We start from the raw sequence: 21,113 nt of genomic DNA on the forward strand, positions 1-21,113 counted from the left end.
TGAGAAGGCGATTAAAATGAGCAACTAGCGCAAGAAGTCGAGCTAGGAGGAAAGAGATTGAAGCTCCCCAAGTTACCCGCCCCCTACTGGCTCCTCTACCTAGTCACAACCATCGGCTCGCAAATCCAACCAGCCCCAAATTAATTCTCCTAAAGCTTGTGAGAAGCCCCAAATTAATTCTCCTAAAAGCTTGTGAGAAGGCGATTAAAATGAGCAACTAAGCGCAAGAAGTCGAGCTAGGAGGAAAGAGATTGAAGCTCCCCAAGTTACCCGCCCCCTACTGGCTCCTCTACCCTAGTTGCCCGTGTGCCCTTTCAGTGTCGAGGCCAGGGGCCTAAGATTTTGGTGGTCGGCCAGACATTGTTGGCCCTGTTCGCCGAAAATTATGTATCAAGTTTAAACTCCATTTCCCTCCTCCTGGTGTGCTTGGTTTTGTCACAGCCATGAGTTCTACAAGACAGAGCGTGCAGATCTCTCAGGAGACCTTCGATGGGGTCGTTAAGGAGAACATGGAGGACTTTGGGATGGACCTGCAAGAAGCTCTCCAAGATGCCATCCATACGTTTCGATTGCAAGGAGCAGATCTCAAAGGTACTCTCTCTCTCTCACTCTCTCTCTCTCTCCCCGAATCATGAAGGCTTGAACATCACAGTGGTCAGACATCAACGAAAACTGTTGTTGCAATTGTCTAATGGATTCATCACACTCCGATTCAGAGTTCCAGAGGGAGATCCGACATGAAAAGAGCCCCCAATGTCTGAAAAAATCAGTCAATAGGTAGGATTGAGGATTTTGGTGAGGGCATATAATTGGGGAAGACAACTCATTGGTCCTTATGTCTGGGGAGGGGTTACGGAGCTTATTCCTTGAGGCAGAGGAGATTGCATATCTTGCAAAGACTGTATGCTCCTTGACCGTGATTTAATCTCTTGGCGTTGCATGAGGCAATGTTTTTCCACTCGTCAACCACAAGTCGCACACACGTGGGTACAAAATCACGGATCAGACCTCCTAGAATTCCACACGTTGGATATTCTACATTTGATACTTAAAAGCCTACATACTGCACCACCATGTTTAAAAATTTATACAGGAACACAATACCGTAGAAACTTTAGCCAATTTAGAGACTAACTCGCTGCTCAATTTGCACACGATACACCGATCAGTCAATAACCATCATAACTAGACAAATGTGACTGGCCAAAGGCATGTAGACAAAGAATAGAAAGTGGAAGATGGAGCCTCAAAGTAATGAAGTAGACTCCAAGCAAAAAGGATTGTAGAAGCAAGCAAAATCCTGAAGTAGTACAGGCTTCTGAATCCAAAATATAAGTAGAGACTATAGTCTAGAGAAAAAAGATAAGTAGATAGTCAATACCATAAGTAGAGGGTAGAGGAGGGCCGAGGCTGGAAGTAATAGCAGCGGGCTCTAACTCTCATCATAGCTCACATCCTCATCGTCATAAGTGGTGTTATTATCACCACCATTGTCATCCTCATCCTCATCACTAATTGAGCATGATGTCCCAATATGATTGGCACCAAAAATGGGAATAGGCTCTATCGCATCATATGTACTCTCTACAATGGCCTCTTGAATCTCTTGCAAGGCAAGTAAGCGTTCGTCATTTTTTGCCTTATCGAGCATTTCCAATTTGACCTCCATTCTCTCATAGCCGTGCTCTTCGATTTTGGATACGAGCCTCAAGTTTGTGCGTATGTACACAAGCTTCTCTGCATGAGATGGGAGCAACCTATTTCTTCTCTTGGTATGAAAGTTAGAAGGTGCTCCAATGTTCTTACATGGAGAGGTACATGTCCCTCGAGAAACGACCCTTATAGAAAGAGCTTGCAAAAGCGGGTGTGCAAGCCCCAAAAGTTTCCTACCATTTCACTCCCTCTTGCATCATATTCTATCTTCTAATGCATAGATTCCTCATCTCTCTCATCCTTGCAACATCAATGCCTTTCATGTTTTGAATTTGCTCTACCATGTGACCCGTAAGCTTGTACATAAGTCCCATGGTGGCGCCTTCCCTATTAGCCAAACGGAGAATTTTCAAAATGGGAGCACATATTTTCAAAATCAGCTAGGCCTCTTGCCAAAAGGATGCATAAACACAATGTTCGAGACCTCATTAGTCTTTGCAGTCTTGAATGTCTTCATCTTCTCAAAATTTTCATCAATCATAAGCTTGCACACACCTTACATGCATCTTTCATCTACAAGATTGGCCAACATAATAAGGCAGTACGCAAATCGTGTGGTTGATGACTTCACCAAGTCCTTGCTAAGCTGTCGAAACAATGCCTAACACAATAGACTTTCTTGTCAGACAACCTGTGTTGCTTTTTTAAGCACTTTTGTAACCCAACCAATCTCCTCGAACAAAAGGTTCAAGCAATGGCAAGCACATCGAGTAAAAGAAATGTGTTTCCGCGTCTTTCTAACCAGCGCCAACACAATTGGTTGCATGGTCCATGCACTTTCCATGTACGAACATCCTCAACATGAAAAAAATTGCACAAGGCTTAGTCTGCTTGCTTGCAAACCAAATGCACTTGCCAAGCCTCCTTATGCAACTTTCCCTTCTTCCTCTCGAGGACCTCACATTGGACTTAGAAGAGCCACTTACATTAGTCCTTCCCTCAACATGCGTACTCATTGAAGCACCTCCTTGAGCTTGAGAGGCATCTCCTCCCAAATCGTTGACCAATGCATCCACAAAAGCACCTTTGTCTTCTCCCTCCGGCCTTGCATCTGCATGCAATCTTTTGACAATCTATACAATATTTGTTGGCGCGTGCCTCATCACATGGGCCTCCCACACCATGGCCAACAATGCCTATGTTAGGTGCAGCGGAATGATTGTTTGCGCTTTGCTCAAGATGAGTGCTCCGAACTGTGCTTAAGGTTCCTTTTAGTTCTTATGGAAGGGAGAGCCTTCCGTTCTTAATGGAAAGTGCTATGATCACAAACAAAGTGAATGGACAGTGTGCGTGCGAGTGTATGAGACTGAGAGATAGAGAGAGAAGAGAGACACGACACCGGAGATGTTGTAAAACCCTCCTCCGAAGGCCCCACTCTCGTCGGCGAGAGTGGTCCATTAAATTGATGCAACCAAGAATGAATAACCGTAGCATCCATCTTACTGTCATACTTACTGAAAGTCAACTTCTCTATGACTGGATGGTTGGAATCCGTATCGTGGCTTGCGCCACTTGATGAACTCCCACGATCTTTGGGTGGTTCGGTCTTCGAGGCAAGTACTTGTCGAATCAATTCTTGAGTGCGTAGTTCTCGTTGAGCCTCACGCTCAATCTCTAAGGCCGCGCTTCGTGCTATCGCTTCCTCCTTTCTTAGTTCTTTTCTTTCTTTTCGTGCGTCGCGTTCGTGTTCTAAAGCAAGGCAATTGTCTTCTTGTTGTGCGGCAAGTCTTGCGTTTCTTTCGTCGCACTCACGGTCCTTAGCTGCTTGTTCTGCGGCAAGTCTTGTAATTCTTTCGTCGTGCTCACGGTCCTTAGCTTCTTGCTGTTCTACTTTGCTTACGAGTTGTGCCAACGCAACTCGATTCGTTTCTTGTTGTTGTGCCATCATGTCCAACATCGACTTGACCATCATCTCCATAGGAGTTAGTACAACTCGTGGCGTAGATGGCGAAGGGGGAGGGTCGAAAAAATCTCTTGGTGGGGAAAAATCTTCGCCGCCTCTCTCATGCTCATCACCTGTATGCGAAGTATCCATTCCGCTTCGGGTGACGACCATGCACTATGATCTTTGGTTCTTAAGTTCACGAGGAACTTGGGTTCTTGAGGGTCTTGAGGTTCTTGAGTTCTTGAGGATTTTGAGGTTCTTGAGGTTTTCTTTCGCTTGCAAATCGCGTTTGAGAAGGATCTTCTCTTCACCCGAGTTCTACTCTTTTCCACGGGCGCACCCCTTGGCGGCCTTGGGCTCACACCAAGGTTGCTTTTTCCCACCTCATGTCGATTGGCCGGCCGCTAAGTGGACGGTCCGCTCTCAATGAGTGAAAAGAGACACAAGGGGAGGTTGGACAAGACCTTCTTTCTTGGGATTTTTGTCACTCTTCAACAAAACATGATTAGGAATCGACACGGCCAAGCGAACTTGGGTTCGTGCGACCTCAACAAGCAAAATTTTTTTTGTGGTTCTTTCCTTGAGTGATACAGAACATTGCCAAAGCTCTGATACCAATGTTAGGTGCAACGGAATGATTGTTTGCGCTTTGCTCATGCTGAAAATCTGCTAATCTTTGGGCTGTTTTGGGTGGCTGAAAATGACTGTTTTGGCTGCGTTTTCGAGGGCTGAAAATGGCTGATATCTGCAAGTCTTTATGGCTGAATCTGATGCTAATCATGCATGCTGAAAACGCTGTCCATCTGCTGCGATAAGGGCTGAAAACCAACAATGCTGGGCTGACTGCTAGCGTTAGTGAAAAACGCTGGCTTGTCTGATGTGTTGGCGATGGTCAAGATGAAAAACGCCAGGGTTCAGGGGGAGGTGTGGCGATATGCAAAACGCTGGGCTGAAGTCTATGGCGATGAAGCCAATCTGGAAACGCCAAGTGAGGGAATGTCTGGCGATGAAGGAAAACCAAAAACGCTGGGGGGTACTGTTGGGGTTTTGCTGAGAAGGTGCTTGTTGAGCATGTGCTCTTACTACCTCTTCTGCCAGAAAGTGCTAACTTGGGTTTGCTTATATATTTTCTTAGCAAAATTGCCCTACCTACTTTTGTTGGAAAGTCACTTAAAAATAATAAGTGAAAAATACCAAAAATAGGGAAAATATGCTAAATGCACTGGAAAATTCCCCTGACTGAATCTGATGGATTCTGAAAGGAATATTGATGATCATGCTGTGTGCAACCAGAGGATATGCATCTACACTAAGTGACTAGGCATGCACGGTCTACGAATAGACTCACAAAAGTGCCAGATCACTGCTAATCTAGACTTGCCTGGACTGACTCAACCCTGATCATGGTGTAGCTTGTCCACGGACACATAGGGTTGGATGTGTCACGTGACAGCCTAATATATGCGCACGAATACACAAGGGACCATTGTCCCATGAGTGCCAAAAAAAAAATACATGTGCAAGTCTAGGATTGCCTTCACTCAGTGCACAATTGCCACTTTGCACGCTTGGTTCGGCCCATCTGCAAAGAATTCGGCTTGGAAGATGGAGCTTGGAGTGTCTTGGCCCTCATGAGGAAGAGTCGAGCCGCGCCACTGGTGGGTTAGCGAGGAAGATGGGTGATGGTTCAGGGGGTGATTGGCCTAGATCTCTCACATGGAGCCCTCCCTGCTAAAACATTTTTGGAGCATGCTCGCGCGACAATAAACGTGCAACCCGAATAAGTTTTGCCCCAATTTTTTTTGCCTACCATTGGGGAGTACGGAATCCTATTCCATACTCTTTCGTACCCAGACCTGTATGGCAGTACAGCTGCTCAACTGTACGCATGTGAAAAAAACTATGGCATGAGGTTTACGTACTTGGGTATGGTTGTCATATTGATGAGCATGTGGTGTCGTTTTGAGATAAAGTTTTCGGCCAAGCAGTGAGAGGGGGTACAAAAGAGCATGAATTGTATATTTTCTATCTCTTTCCTTGGGATAAGAGTCAACCTGTAGATTGTACTCTCAGGCAAGATCATTCTCTACCTCTTCCTTCAGAGTATGAGTGATCCTTGGCTTGAGGGGACCTTCAGGAATAGAACACTTGCTTTGATTATGCGCATACCACATTTGTAGGACAAAGTTGGCCGGTTGGGTGGATGGGAAGGGGGACAAGGTGGTTGTTTCTACTCGGGAATAGAGGCTTTTGCTATGTAGAAACTCTCAATGGGATGGCCAATACAGAGAAACCAACTTGATGCGGGAGCCAGTCCATGTTGAAGAGTAGGAGCGAAGCTTTCTTGTAGATGTCTGAGCCCCTTGAGGTGGTGTCAGGTGTATTGAAATGGTTTAATGATTTTAACTTGGATCTAGTACTTCACACAAATACAAGGTTACTTTACTTAATTGAGAGAACTGAACATAGTGTGTGTGTGTGTGTGTGTGTGTGAGGAACACTGTAATAAGGTAGGGAATATGAGCAAAGGTGCTGCAAGGTGGCGACATAAAGTTATAAAAGTGTGGCATGCCAAGCTTCCTTTAAAGGAGCGATTGTTTATGTGGAGATGCATAATTGGGTCCTCCCAACTGGCAGGTTTCTGCACTCTAGAGGATTAGCTTCCTCGTGATGAGTTCAGTGCGGTGTCAGCATTGAGAATATTCCACATTTATTGTGGTTTTGTTCTCATACAAAACAGTTTGTAGACTGTATCTCTACATCTCTTTGTGTGTGTTCTTGGAGTACATTTTGGTTGATATTTCTGGCTTTTTGCGGTGTTGCCGCCACTGCTTAAGCCGTATGCACACTTTTTTGAATGGGTTAGATTTTGGGTGCTATGAACAATGTGGAGAGCACGTAATTCCTCATGTTTCAGGAGATTCAAGTGGAGTATGTACCCTTCTTCAAAAAACCTCTTCGGCAGTCTCTCAAAGTTGCCTATGATTTGGAGGAGCTCCTCTCTCTTCATTACGAGCTCTACTTTGAATGTTTCTGAGTTACCACTTGTAATATTTTCTATGGGCGTGATGGCATCTGGACAGTCATCGACCGCTTCAATTTACATGTCCACTTTAATCCGGTAAAGTAGACAATAAAAGCCGACCATTTGGCTAAGCTGTTTGTCTCACAGATTTTCAGAGTACATGGTATGCCTTAATCTATAGTTCAGATTGAGATTCCCGCTTCACAAGTTTGTTTTGGAGAGCAATATGGAAGAATATAGGCACACGGCTCAAATTCTTATCCTCGTTTTATCCACAGACAGATGGGCAATCGGAGATAGCCAATTCAGTGGTTTTAGACTTGTTAAAGTCCTACATCTTTGATAAGAAGACCGAGTGGAAAAAGTTTTTACCCTTAGTGGAGTTTGCTTACAACAACACAGTTCACATGTCTACGGGGAAGGCGCCATTTGAGATTACCGAGGGTGTCAGAAAGGTTCCACCCATTATGAGAACCAAATATAAGATTTTTGAAGCAGATCAGTGTACAGAGAATCTGGTCATTGCTTTTGCCAAGGTATGGGAGGCTTTGGAGAAGTCTCAAGCACGATATAAGAAGGCATCAAAGAAGCATCGACGTGACTTGTAGTTGAAGGAAGATAATTGGGTGCTATTAGGTTTGAGAAAGCACGATTATAAAAACGGAAGGGTAAGGAGAGGCTTTTTCCAAAGCTAAGTATGTGATACTATGGCCTTTCCAGATACAAGAAAAGATAAATGATGTGTCATGCAGACCGAGATTACTAGATACTTGGAAGATTCCTAATGCATTTCATGTGAGTTTATTGAGACCTTTCAAAGGTGAAGTGCTAGTGGACAGGGAGCCAGACAAGCAACCAGAAGTGGAAGGGATGGAAGAGATACTCATTCCCGAAGTGGTCCTGGCTCACAAGGAAAGGAAAGTGGAAGGTAAGCTGACACGATGGTTTTTGGTCAAGTTCAGGAGTTGTTCGGCTCTAGATGCCAAGTGGATAGAGGAGGAGGACTTAGCAGACACTCCTCACTTACTAGAGCTTTACCTTGAGGCTTTTGGTTTAGCATCGATTATTCCAAGAGCTATCGATGAATCGGTAGGTTGAATTTGCACAAGAGGGGAGTTACTCTGCTCCTTTGTCACAGGTTGCCTTGATGGGAATAAAGTCAATGATTTCTTTTGAGATTTCAAGGATACTGACGGGCTATCAATATTCTGCTAAATGACTTTGAAATGGGAATTCTTAAAATGGATTTGTTACATGTGCTCTCTCATGTGTGTAGTGTTTGAATACATGTCTGAAAGAAAAAAGGTTGCAACATTTTGTCTTAGTCACCTGAGGGGTGATGGGATGTGATAGTAACGAGATTTGGTAGATCAAGACATCTGTGAAAATAGCAGCGCGGTCTAGATGTGATTGCTAAATAAGTTACGATGATCATGATTTTCATCTAAGATCTCAACAAGAATAGTGATGTGAATGTTTAGTGATTGTTGTCTTCGTGCAAGTGCATGACATTTGTAGTCTAGTATGTCGGTACTTAGAGTCTGTGTCTATTGAACTAGTTTTTGTCCAATGTCTGTTTTTGCAGGCGTAATCAAGGGCGATCACAATTCTTTCAAGAAGGGGTTATGTCACAAAGTGATGATGTGGCATGGCCTAAAGAAGAGAGCCCGATAGAGGGTTCGAAGCCCTAGTGAAATGAAGCAGAAGTTGTTTCAATTTACAAGTTTCTGTCGAGGGATCCAAAGAGGTTAGGTTTTAAAAACCCAATCCTTCCAACTTATGGGACCCGATTGAGGGGCCTAAAACCTTTTTAAATAAAGCAAGGATCCCCAATTTGCGTAAACATGCTGATGTGGCAGGTTGTACAGACGCCCCTGATTTACGTTGCAAATTGCAAAGAGCTGATGATGTGTCAGCAGCGTACAGACAGCCCATGGGGCGCTTGCTTTTTGGAGCCAAGAGCTTTTAGAACTGCAGCTTCTTGTGTATTGCTTTTGAGTTGGCCAAGGGCCTTTAGAAGTGTGCCTAGGGCTTGCTCTCCACTCAAATTAGCTTGGGAGCATTGTGTCACAGGACGGGCACTACATGCCAACAGAAAAGAACAGACTGAACACTTTTAGCACTTCAAATAACAGTGAACTGAGAGAGAGAGAGAGAGAGAAATGAAATGAAATGAAATGTTATATTAACGTCTTCAAAAGGCCATAATGACCTATGAGACCCGAAAGTTACAAAGTGGTGGATCTGATACAAAGTCAGAGTAACAAAATAACCTAACAACAGTACAAAACAAAGATATATACTATGGGGTCCTAAGTTGATCGATGTGAACCAAGCAAAAGACTAAGCAAAAAAATGGGCGGCTTGTTGGGATAGCTGAATCACAAGAGATCTAGCATCGGTCGTTGGCGAATCTCATCAATTTCCTCCATGGTTAGTAGTCTGACCGGGCGTCGTGTATGCCTGGCCAACGTGCTCCAAATTTTCTGTCGTAGCCTTCGTCGATGCTGTGTAGTTCTTCGCAGTCGCGGGCGCCTGGATTTCCCCAGTTCAATCGCTCGGTCAATCAGTGTGCCTCTGGTGTGAGACGAGGGGGAGCTCTGCTGTGGGAGTGGCTCTTGCGGTTGTCCCGTGTCTGCTCTGAAGAAGTCTGTGATCCGTCTTTGAGACTGGCTAGCCTCGCCATTCATCAGGCTATCTCTGTGTCTGCGCAGCTCGAGCAAGAACAAACCCAGACATCTTTGATCTTCGTATCCCATGACTCTTGAGAGTGGTCCAAAACCTTCTCTGAACAAGCAATGGAAGCAGCCTCGTATCTCGTAGTAGACGGGGCAGCGACATGTATAGTGTAGCTCTGTCTCAGGTTCCATGTTACACAAGGGGCATGTCCTGTCCTCTGCTGGTACTCCGCTGTATCTCCCCGTCTCAATCCGCAACTGGTGAGAAGATGTGCGTAACTTGCCAATAGCACATCGTATCCCATGAGACAAGTGGGTATCCATGTATCTGGGTCTCGCCACAAAACCATCTTCCGTAAGCTGGAGAAGATGGTATTTGTAAAAAGCCATCTTCGTGCCCAATTCCTGTGCTGGTTGTATCCATGTCCTTCTGGTGTCTAGGTGGGTCAGGTCTTGGCGTATGAGCTTGGTGATCTCTGACTGTGTAAGGGTGAGAGATGGTGCATCCAATGAGTAATGGAATGGTGGCAGCCGGTCTATACTGAACCCATGTGCCTGAAACCATGATGTCATCTCCCCATACCAGCATGTTGCATCTCCTTGTATGGCTAACTGTTGAGAGGATTCAAGTGCTATGTGAGCATATCTGTCTCTAGGAAGTGCCCATGTGCGGTTTATGAAGGAGACTGATCTGGTGAACGCCTCCACCACAAGTGGGGGGGCCGCTAGCTCTGCTCGGATAATGGCCCGTGGTACTGATGCCTTGGCTCTAATGAGCCGCGAGATCATAGAGACGAGAGGTTTCTCCATGTTCCCCCATCCGTTTGAGCGACCCTCCTCCCGTGGTGATCCAGTGAAGGTCCCCATATCTCGGTTCCATAGAGCAATGCTGAAGCCACCAAGGTGTCAAAGAGCCAGAGCTTCATACGGGGCTCCTGAAACTGAACCTGCGAACACATCCTCTCCAATCTACCCAATGCTGCGTGGGCTCTAGTAAGTCTGGTTTTTGCTGCTCTTCTGAGTGAGAATGTAGGTCCGCTAAAAACCACTCCAAGGTAAGTGTAAGCGTCTGTGTACTCCACAGTCTTCTGGCCGTATGTGAGTGTAGGTGCTGACCTCCTGATCCACTGTGGGGTGGTATTAAACACCATAACCTTGGTTTTACCCAGGTTGACAGACAAACCACTTTCGTGGGCAAACGTATGCAGAGCATCCAATTGATGTTGCATTCCCTCTGGGGATTCGGAGATCAACACTATGTCATCAGCATATAACAAAAGTGGAATCCATGTCCCTGCCAAATGAGCACCTTTATCTCCATCGCTGTCAATGTAGTTAGAAATCTCATCCACATACATACCGAAAAGAGTGGGAGAGAGCGGGCAACCCTGCTTCACCCCAATAGTGGAGTGAACCGGTGTAGAAAGTCCCTCCGGGGTGCGTACATGCCCTACTACTGATCTGTACAATGGCATGATCCCCCAAATGAGTTCTGTGGGTACTCTCATTTCCTGTAATCTGCACATCAGTCTAGCTCTGGGTATCGTGTCGAAAGCTTTGCGGAAGTCCACAAAGATACAATAGATCCGTCTCCCATGAGATCTGCCTTCCTCGATGATGGCCCTGAGTGTTAGGATATGGTCAAGAGTAGAGAAGCCTCTCCTGAATCCTGCCTGCCCAGTTGCACGTATTCCTTCCCTCTCTGCCCATCTACTCAGTTGTTGCTCAAGAATGGATGCATACAGCCGTGCCAGTGTGTGCCCAATCATAATAGTGCGATAATTCCCGGGCTCCATGGGGTCTCCTGATTTGAAGATAGGTACGATTGTAGATAGGCTCCAAGTGTCCGGTAGGCCCTCACACATGGCACGGTTAAACATAACTGCTAGAAGCTCTGCTAGTAGGTCTTTGACATGCATGAAATGCTCAGCTACTAGGCCCTCATGATCATATGCTCTCCCAGTCTTCATCCTGTCAATGGCTTTCTTCACCATCTCAGTAGTGAAAAAGACACATGTATGTGGGCATGGGTCGGGGGGGTTGGGGAGGGGCGGTTGTCCAGGTACTGTGTACAAAGATGATGCGTACTGACCCCAGGTCTCTGTGGAGGAAATAGCAGAGGGGGGGGGGGGGGACTGCTCATGAAAGAGCCGCCACGCCTCACTCGAGTCTTGACTCAAGAATAGATGATATAGATCCTGCTCGAGTCTAGCCAAAAAAGCCCTCTTCTTCCGCCGCACCAGGCGTTGGAAGTCCATCTGTGACTGTCTGTGAGTGACGTCCCCCAACAACACCTCCTTCTGAAGTCTGGCTCTAGTCTGGCGGCACTCCTCATCGTACCAGCTGTTTTGAGGCATGCTCCCAAATCGGCGGCTCAGCTCAGGTTGGGTGTGTGGGTATGCGTCAGCTGCTGCCTCATGTAATGTCTGTGTCAGTATAGTAGTTAGCTCCTCCAAAGGTCGCCCCGGGTCCTCAGTGCATAGCCGTCTGTAGATTTCGTCCATGTATACAGAGTCCGTCTCCCTTGTGAATGTGTAGCGAGTAGGGATTGCTACTCGTGGCCTGTGTGCTGCACTGAAATGGAAGGAGATGGTCATTGACACCAGAGCATGATCCACCGCCACCCCGACCGGTCTGTGAGATCCTCGATACTAGAGATGAGATTCGGTTGTGCCATGACATAGTCCACCGTGCTGGCTCCATGTCTGTGTGGGAAGCATGTAAAGCCTCCCGCAACAGGAAATCTCTGTAGGCCGTTCAAGATGGCCAATCCATGTGCAGTGCCCATGTCTATCAGGTGTCGCCCATACTCAGTATATTCCATATCGTGTGATAGTCTGGAAAGGCCTGTCTCTGCCACATCTATCTCTCTTAGCATCTCCTCTGAAGTATCATAAAACACTGCCTGGTGATGGGTAGTCCTAGCATTGAAGTCCCCGAGGATGATAATGTCACCGTCCCTAGAGAACTCCCATATGTCATCATCCAAAATAGAGAAAGGGGACTGTCCTTTGGGTGGTGCATAAACTGATGTACTCGGGGGAAAGTAACAAATAGCTAGATAGAGGTGTCTGCCTGTCTCTGCTTTCAGTCTCACCCACATGTACCTAGCCTGCTCGTCCCTGCGGGCTATGTGTATCAGTGGCTGCAGATCCTCTCTAAATAACGCCACTCCTCCCGAGCCCCGCCCTCTATGCTCTGAGCGTGTCTCCTGTCTGTAGGCTGTCTCCCACCTATATCCACTGATGTGAGGCATGGATTGCCCAGGGGCCTGGTGTGTCTCAGAGTAGAAGATGATATCTCTTCCAGTAAAGCTATCCTCAAAAGCACCCACATCAAGACGCATAGATCCATTGCAGTTCCAGGCAGCTACTTTTAGTATGGTCCCATAAGTCTCGCACCGTCATGTGGAGCGTCGCTCAAGTATTACCACTTTTCCGTCTCGATAAAAAGCGATCTTGCCTTTTCCCCTTGCCGCTCTAATCTCCGGCATTACTTCCTACATATGAGCGATCTGGAGAGGGTGAGATCGTCCCCAAGAAAGATGCCAGTCTCTTTAAGAGTTGGTCTTTTCTTCAAGAATGACTTCTTTGCTTCCATGGAGGGAAAACGGAGGATGAGTACTCTTTCTTTTGAGGTTTCTCCACTGCCTCCATTTTTCTTTATGTTGCCCACTCTCCATGCCCTTGTGTGTGTCGGCTCATGAATCCCCATCAAGGCAGTGAGTTCTTTTACTTCTTCGTCCACATTGCCTTTGTCTTTAAGACCGCAAATTCTCACATGTAAAGCGCGCACCCTTCTCCTCTGCTCCTCCTCTAGTGTCTGGTTAATGATGTTGTTGGGTGTGGACGTGGGCGTTATCTCCTTGTCTTTTCCTTTCTTGGCCACCTTGATCCATTTCTCGGCTTCGTCTGCCTTCTGTTGGGTTTTGGTAAGAACATCCACCCAAGAAGTCGTCATTTCTTTGTGCTGTTCTTCTCCCTCTTTTGGCCCGTACTTGTTCCTTGATCGTGTTGATTTCTTCAATTACTGAGGGTTGCAGTTCACCCTCTTCCAGTGTGTTTCTTGATCGGGCTTCGGCGAGTTCTTTCTTGAGTGACGTGATCTCCTTGGGTCGTCACTCGGTCTTCCAGCGTGCTTATCTTGCTCTCTTGGATCAGTACACGTCCTTCGAGAATGTTTATTGTGCCCCAGAGATTGCGGTTCATCTTGGTGACGGTCTCCGTCATTTCCTCTTTGCATTTTCGAATGGCATCCTCTAGGGGGTTGGCTTTTTCGTTCGTCTTCCTCATGTTTGATCGCCGTCCGCAAGGGGGTTAGATGTTCGTGTGCACCCACTCTAGCAGCGGGCGCGGCACTGGATGTACGTGTGCACCCACACTGGCGGCGATCGCGACGAGTGACGGAGCGCGAGACGGTGTGGCCCAGTGCCCTCAATATGTTCAGCTGTGTGTGCGCGCGCCTCGAAAACAAAAGTGAAGGGGGGGAGGGGGAGGGGGGTAGAAATGAAATGAAATGTTATACTAAAGTCCTCAAAAGGCCATAATGACCTATGGGGCCCGAAAGTTAAAAAGTGGTGGGGCGGGGGCGGGGGGGGGGGGGGGGGGGGGGGGGAAACTTCCTACGCGTAGAGGATGGACATCCTACGCGTGAAAGGGAAAGAGGGGGGGTAGATTATCATCTACACGTAGGAGAGGGGGGGAAGACATGCTACGCGTAGAAAGTTGGGGGGGCTAGGGCAGCGTGCAACGGGCGTGGGGGGGGGGGGGGGGGGGGGGGGGGGCGAGAGCGCGCGAGCAGGGCAGGATAGCGGGCGCGTGGGTGCAGCGCCGGTAGCGGGTGCAGGGCAGGGCGGGCGCGAGGTTGTAGCGCAGGGCAGAGCAGCGCAGGGCTGCGGGGGTGCGCGAGCAGGGGAGGGGGGGCAGCGGGGGTGCGCGAGCAGGGCAGAGCAGCGCGGTGCAGCGGGGCTGCGCGAGCAGGGCAGGGGTGCAGAGAGAGAGAGAGAGAGAGAGAGAGAGAGAGAGAGAGAGAGAGAGAGAGAGAGAGAGAGAGAGAGAGAGAGAGAGAGAGAGAAATATTAACATCTCGAAAGAGCCAAAATGGCCCATGAGACAAGAAACTATACATCTGGTAATACATCTCTCGTCTACTGAAACAGAAAAAAAGATCTACTCAACATCATAGTGATGTTTGAGTCTACAAAGCTAAAACTAAGTTAAAAGTGAGAATGTGTACAAATACATGACTGATCCCATCCAAATCTGACCATCAACTCTCTATCTCCCTGTCCTCTATCCCAGGATATCCCAAATGGGTAGATCTAGTATAGAGAGGCCGCTGAAAGGTGGCACTCGTCTCCGATGTCGAGCGATGATGGCTCTGATTTGGTGCAAATGGCAGGGTCTGGGTCGAGGACCGGGTGGTCGAGGACGGCGAGTACGACCCTGTGCAGTGGCCTGATCAAGACGGACTCCTCTAGTCCTCGATGGACGTGGTCCTGGGGGTGTGGGTCCTCTCCCTCTCTACTGAAGAAGTCACGCATAGTGCGCTGTCGATCTGCTGGTGGAGAACTGTCTTGTAATAGTTTGTCCATGTGCCTCCTTAGCTCTAGTAAAAAGAGTCCGAGGCATCTCTGGTCCTCATAATCCATCACCCGACGTAATGGTCCAAAGCCCTCTCTGAAAAGGTAGTGGTATCTCCCCCTGATCTCGTAATAGACTGTGCAACGGCAAATGTAGTGCTCCTTAGATTCCACCTCTTGGTGGCATAGCTGACATGTCCTATCTGTCTGGGCCATCTGCATGTATCTGCCTGTCTCGATGCATAGTTGATGGGAGGAGGTACGAATCTGCCCAATGGCACTGCGCAACCCATGTGAGAGATGTACATCCATGTATGCTGGCCGAATCACAAAACCCTCCAACGAAACATGCAAGAAGTGGTCCCTGTAATGGGCCATCTTCGTGCCTAATGGCTCTGGAGGTCGCTGCCAGGTCCTTTCTGTCTCCAGCTGCACAATATCTGATCTGATCACCCGGTTGCGCTCAATGCGCGTAAGCTGGAGGTGCGGGCAGTCCAAGCTATATTGGAAGGGTGGAAGTGCATCCATCTGTAGTCCATGTCTCCCAAACCATGTCTGCATCTGTGCATACCAACAATCATGAACCCCATCTTCTGCTAACTGTCTGGAGGAATCCAGTGCCAATCTCGAATATCTCTCTGGGGGGAGCTCCCATATGCGATGTAGGCCTGTCACACTTTGAAATATGGCCTCTGTCACTATGGAGGATGCTGCCATCTCAGCTCTGACAATAGCATGTGGTATTGATGCCTTGCACCGGATCATCTGTGCAATCATCATAACTAGTGGTCTCTCCATACGCCTCCACCCCTCTGTACTGAGGCTAGGCCCCCACACCATGGATCCATACAACAATGCCGGGGTGACCAACAAATCGAACAACCAAAGCTTCGTGCGCGGCTCCTGAAACTGTACATGAGCACACTGCCTCTCAAGCCTCCCCAAAGCTGCAAAGCCCCTGTCCAACCTAGCATCTGCTGCTTGCTTCAATGAGAAGCGCGGGCCTGTAAAAGTCACTCCTAAGTATACATAAGACCGTACCTGCTCCACCATCTCCCCTCTAAATGTGAACTGATGCTTTGCTCGAGTGACCCATGCCTGTGTGGTGTTGAACACCATAACCTTGGTTTTAACTTTTCCCAAGGTTCACTGTCAAGTCCCTATCTGCACAAAATCTCTGGAGAGCATCCAACGGTCTCTGTAGCCCCTCTGGAGAGTCCGAAATCAATACCACATCGTCTGCATACAAAAGAAGTGGTATCATCACCCCTGCCAGGCTGGATCCTGCATTACCATATGTATCCACATACTCTGAGAGCTCATCGATGTAAATCCCAAAGAGAGTGGGAGACAGTGGACATCCCTGTTTCACCCCAATGGTACTTTCAATAGCATCTGAAAGTCCACCTGGGGCCTTCACCCTCCCAGTCACCGACTCATACAATGCATAAATCCCCCATCGGATAGCCTCTGGAACTCCTATATCCTGTAGCCTCTGCATCAAACGAAATCTCGGGACAGAATCAAATGCCTTGCGGAAGTACACAAAGCAACAATATAGTCTCCTCCTGTCTCCCTCTGCCCGCCGCTCCTCTATCAATGCCCGAAGAGTCAATATGTGATCCAAAGTGGAGAACCCTCGCCGAAAACCAGCCTGTCCTCTAGCTCTATGGCCATGTCTCTTTGCCCAAACAGTGAGCTCTCTCTCTACGATAGACCCATAAATCTTGGCCAGATAATGCCCAATCATAATGGTCCTATAGTTGCCCCGTACCATCGGATCCCCACTTTTGAAAAGTGGGACTATGGTATTGGCCGTCCAACTGGCTGGAAAGCCCTCACAAACCGCCTTGTTAAACATGTGGCCAAAAGGGGGGCCAGTTCCCTACATGCATAGATGAAGTGCTCACCCACTAGCCCATCCTGATCTTGGGCTCTCCCATGCTGTAATCTACTGATGGCCTCTGCTACCATATGTACAGTAAAGAAGTCGCTCATGTGCGGTCTAATGTCCCCTGGCTGTGGAATGGGGGGCTGTCCTGGGATATCATATAGTGCCTCTGCATACGCTCTCCATGCCTTTGGGGCTGTAATGGGGTACCCGGCTGTCTCTCCTGAAACATCCTCCATGCTCTCTTGCTGTCCTGACTCAAGAACAACTGGTATATCTCGTCCTCCAGGCGTATCAGGTAGGCCCTCTTCTTCCGCCGAATAAGACGGCGGAAGATCGTCTGTGCATGCTTATGGCTACATGCCCCACAAGCCTCCTCTCTCTGAAGCCTCTTCCGGGTCTCCCGACACTCATCATCATACCAACTGTTGCACGGAGCAGTGCAACGCGGAGGGGCTGCTGATGCCACTGTACATGGGAAGGCCAATCCCGCTGATGCATGTAACACATGTGCCATACCCTGGGTGAGCTCATCCAGTGTGCGATGCAGATCCAATACATACAGCCTTTCCGACACTGTGGCCCCATAGATGTCAGTAGTTGCCGTAGTAAACTGATAATGTGGATGTCTAGGGGATGGGTCTCCCTGCAGCTCTGCATCACCACCACCATCAATGTGAAGCTCAAATATGCATGATCTGCTGCCAAAGACAGGGGACGCCCTGAAATAGTAAAATCTCTGATGTCCGGAATCAGTGCATGTGATCCCATCAAGTAGTCTACCGTCTCGACCCCCCTTTGGGGTTCCAACATGTAAGAGCATCCGATTTGGGCCATCGTGGAAGGCCATTATAGATAAGCAACCCATGGGCATTGCCTAAAGCTAGAAAATGCATGCCGTACTCTGTCACATCCCCAGCATCCTGTGCCATCCTATGCATATCCAAGTCACATGGGTTCAACTCGCGGAGCATCTCGTCATGAGTATCATACATTGCCACTTGCTCCGTGCGAGTGCGTGCATTGAAATCCCCTGCTAGAAGTATGTCTCCCATGCTAGCAAATCTCACAATATCCTCATATAATGGCAAAAACGGTGATTCCCCATGAGAAGCATAACGCAAATGAGCCGGTGGAAAATACCATGCTGCAATGTACAAGTCCCTATTGCATCTCCTGCGTACTCGAATCCACATGTAGCGTGCCTCAGGGTCTCTATGTACAATATGTACTCTGTCATGCAAGGCATCTCTATATAATATTGCCACCCCTCCTGAGCCTCGAGTACCTCCAGGCGTCCGGGGTTGCGGACGGAACACGGATTCCCATCTATAACCACGGACGTCTGGTAGTCGTCTCCCTGCACACTGATGAGTCTCTGTATAGATAGCTAGGTCCACCTCCCTGAATGTATCCTTAAAGTATCCTGCATCTAACCTGAGCGACCTGTTACAATTCCACACCGTGCATCTCAATGTCTCATGGGCGGCTAACCGTCAACGAGCCTTCGGCTCGGCAATGATCACCCGTCCATCTCTATAAACAGCAAACTTTCCTTGTTTTCGGGCTTCCAATACCTTTGGCATACATTCCTTACGGTGTGCAACTTGGGCGGGGGTAAGATCCTCATCCAGGTAGATTTTCTCACCCTTCAATGCTGATCGTTTGGCCAGGAATGCATTCTTTTTCCCCATGTCCTCAAATTTCAGCATAAGGATACGACCCCTTTTGTCTGCCACATCCCCAACCCGCCATGCATCCAGCACTAATGACGACCCAACTCCCAATTTGCTACATAAAGCCGCGGCATCCTCCTTGGCGGTCTTTGCCTCCTCCCATCCCACCACTCTAACGCGGAGGGCCCTAACTTTGCGCTTGGCTTCCTCCTCAAGTGTAGCATTCATCACTTCCGTTTGATTAGAGGGCATGCCTTTGTTTTTCTTGACAACCTCAATCCAAGGAGCGCATTCTTTCACCTCTTTGTCCACCGCATCTTTCGCCATTTCAGCCCATGTGTGTACCTTTTTTTCAACATTCTCTTGCACTTTTGACACACTTGCTTCCACCGCTGCAATTGCCTCCTTGCTTTTTTTAATCTCATTTTCCATTGCCATGGACACCTCTTGCTTGCATGCCTCTTTCATGGCCTTGCCTTCAGCTTTCAACCCCTCTTGTAACAATTTAAACATGTCCTTGGGTATATCTTGGATTCATCTAGGTATATGTCCTTGGTCATGAAAGCGTGTATCTTTCCCTCAAGAGGGACCAATTTAGCCTTGAGTTGAGCTGTCATCTCCTTCCATGATTTGCCTTCATATGTTTGCATCTCCTCCTTCCATTTTGCATACATAGAGATCCCAAGGGTGTGCATTTCTCCCCTAATCTCCGATTTAAATGCAGTCATACATTTGGGATTCAACCTTTGTCATTTCCTCCTTCACATAAGCATACATCTCATCTTTGTCCACTGGTGCAGCTCGTGTGCGGGTTGCCTTTGACAATCTCTTGACTGACTTAGGCGTTTGGCCAACCTCTCTCGCTCTTCTCCGTACATACTTATTGAATGGCATTCTTATGTCAGGACTGAATGCATTGTTCAGATTAATTCTCTTCACAGGGGATACCGGGGGGGGTGTCAGGATGCCCCTCAGGGTCCGAACGATCCATATCACTCTACTGCATACCAGTGTGACATAAAAACGCGTTTCATGCAGATGAAACCTCGAAACCCCGAAACCTATGAAACGTTTTGCCGAAACGCATGAAACGGACAGGCATTTTTTATGAAACGTTTAAAATTGGGGCTTTTTTTCTTTTTTTTTGAGGTTTAGCTCCAGTTAACAGATGATTGTGGTCCCTAAAACTTATGGTTTGTGACATTGAATTAAGTTTGAACTTTGTTCAATAGAAGTACTTTGCTAAATGAATCAATGATGCATCAGTTATGATTCATGAAACTAGTGGCTATGTTTTAACTTTCATCAATACTGAACATCTCTTTGATCGTGCTCGCTTGAAGTCGCTTCTAAGCAGTGATCACTGAGCAGTGAGCACGTCTCTCTCTCTCTCTCTCTCTCTCTCTCTCTTGTGTACATTAAAGTCTAGAGTCAGGTGTGCTACATTGTATATGTATTTATCATATTTTATTAATATATAATTTAATGTCGTTTATGAAACCCATTTCATGTTTTTGACGCTATGAAACGAAACGTTTCAAAACCTCGAAACCCCGAAACGATCGAAACCACGAAACGTTTCATGTCAAACTGGTGCATACCCCGAGAGAGAGAGAGAGAGAGAGAGAGAGAGAGAGAGAGAGAGAGAGAGAGAGAGAGAGAGAGAGAGAGAGAGAGAGAGAGAGAGAGAGAGAGAGAGAGAGAGAGAGAGACCTACGCTGCTGCTCTCTGTTGTCAATTCCCTTCTATGCTGCCTGTGTAACCTTCTATGCTGCTTGTGTAACCTTCTGTGCTGCCTGTGTAACCTTGGATAAGAGAGAGAGAGAGAGAGAGAGAGAGAGAGAGAGAGAGAGAGAGAGTGGCGGAGCTCCATCCCAAGAGAGCACTGGCCCCAAACGTTGGTGCCCCATTCGGTATTTCTTTATATTGCCTGAACTCAGCACATTGTTGGTACTCCAAACCCTATCTTCACACTGAAGCGTGCCAGAGACTGAACCCTGTGGACATATTTAAAGGCCCTTGTCCTATGAAAAGCAATTACATAAAGCATCAAACTCAAAAGCAACTGCTTTAAAAGCTGTCAAGGCGTTTAGCAGAAATCTGTACAGCTGCCACATCATCATCGTAAATTGCGGGCGTCCGTACAGCTGCCACGTCAGCATGTGAACGGGAAATCCGGGATGAATGAGCTAGAGGTTGCCGTTGCCTCAGATTGGTGTGGGAGAGAAACAATGCTCTCATTGATTTGATTGAAGGTTTTAAGAATGAATATGAGGCTTTTCCCCTTGTTATGAGTGTTTAGAAGGCCTTCTGATTTGTTTCTGCGACTATGGACCGTAGGTCGCTTGGAGGCATCTCTGCTGCAACATAGGACGACAATAACAAATGCTCAGCTGTCCTCAATATAGCGTCATCTTGTGCCGAAAGTAGTGACAGGGAATGTCAAGAATAATGGCCTTTGCCACTAATAAATGAGGGTAAAGTGTGATACAATCATGGCCCTGTGCCTGCTGTGTCTTCAAGAGTGAGGTACTGGTCCACACTTATTGGAGAGTGGGGCTGTGAGTCAATATGCAAGGGATAGAGTAGTTGTATATATGGGATGTCATTTGGAAAAATAGACGGGTGGCCATTTCACAACCTAGGGCCAATCTGGACATGGCA

General features: G+C 47.5%; 1 protein-coding gene across 5 annotated transcripts in view; it reads left to right on the plus strand.

Annotated features, from left to right (window-relative positions):
- The first annotated feature begins 206 nt into the window (after positions 1 to 206).
- Positions 207 to 21,113, plus strand: part of LOC147443943 (ARM repeat superfamily protein) — a 57,126-nt gene continuing 36,219 nt past the window's right edge. For 4 of the 5 annotated variants that reach the window (XM_086526731.1, XM_086526729.1, XM_086526730.1 and 1 more), the window contains exon 1: positions 209 to 591. In XM_086526731.1, coding sequence (XP_086382857.1) covers positions 444 to 591 — 148 coding nt within the window. In that variant the 5' untranslated portion in view covers positions 209 to 443. Of the gene's footprint in view, positions 592 to 21,113 lie in introns of all 5 variants that reach the window. The other variant, XM_086526732.1, reaches the window with a different exon arrangement.

This window comes from Adiantum capillus-veneris, chromosome 13, assembly GCF_014529385.1.
Source record: "Adiantum capillus-veneris isolate H3 chromosome 13, ASM1452938v2, whole genome shotgun sequence".
NCBI classification, from domain to species: Eukaryota; Viridiplantae; Streptophyta; class Polypodiopsida; order Polypodiales; family Pteridaceae; genus Adiantum; species Adiantum capillus-veneris.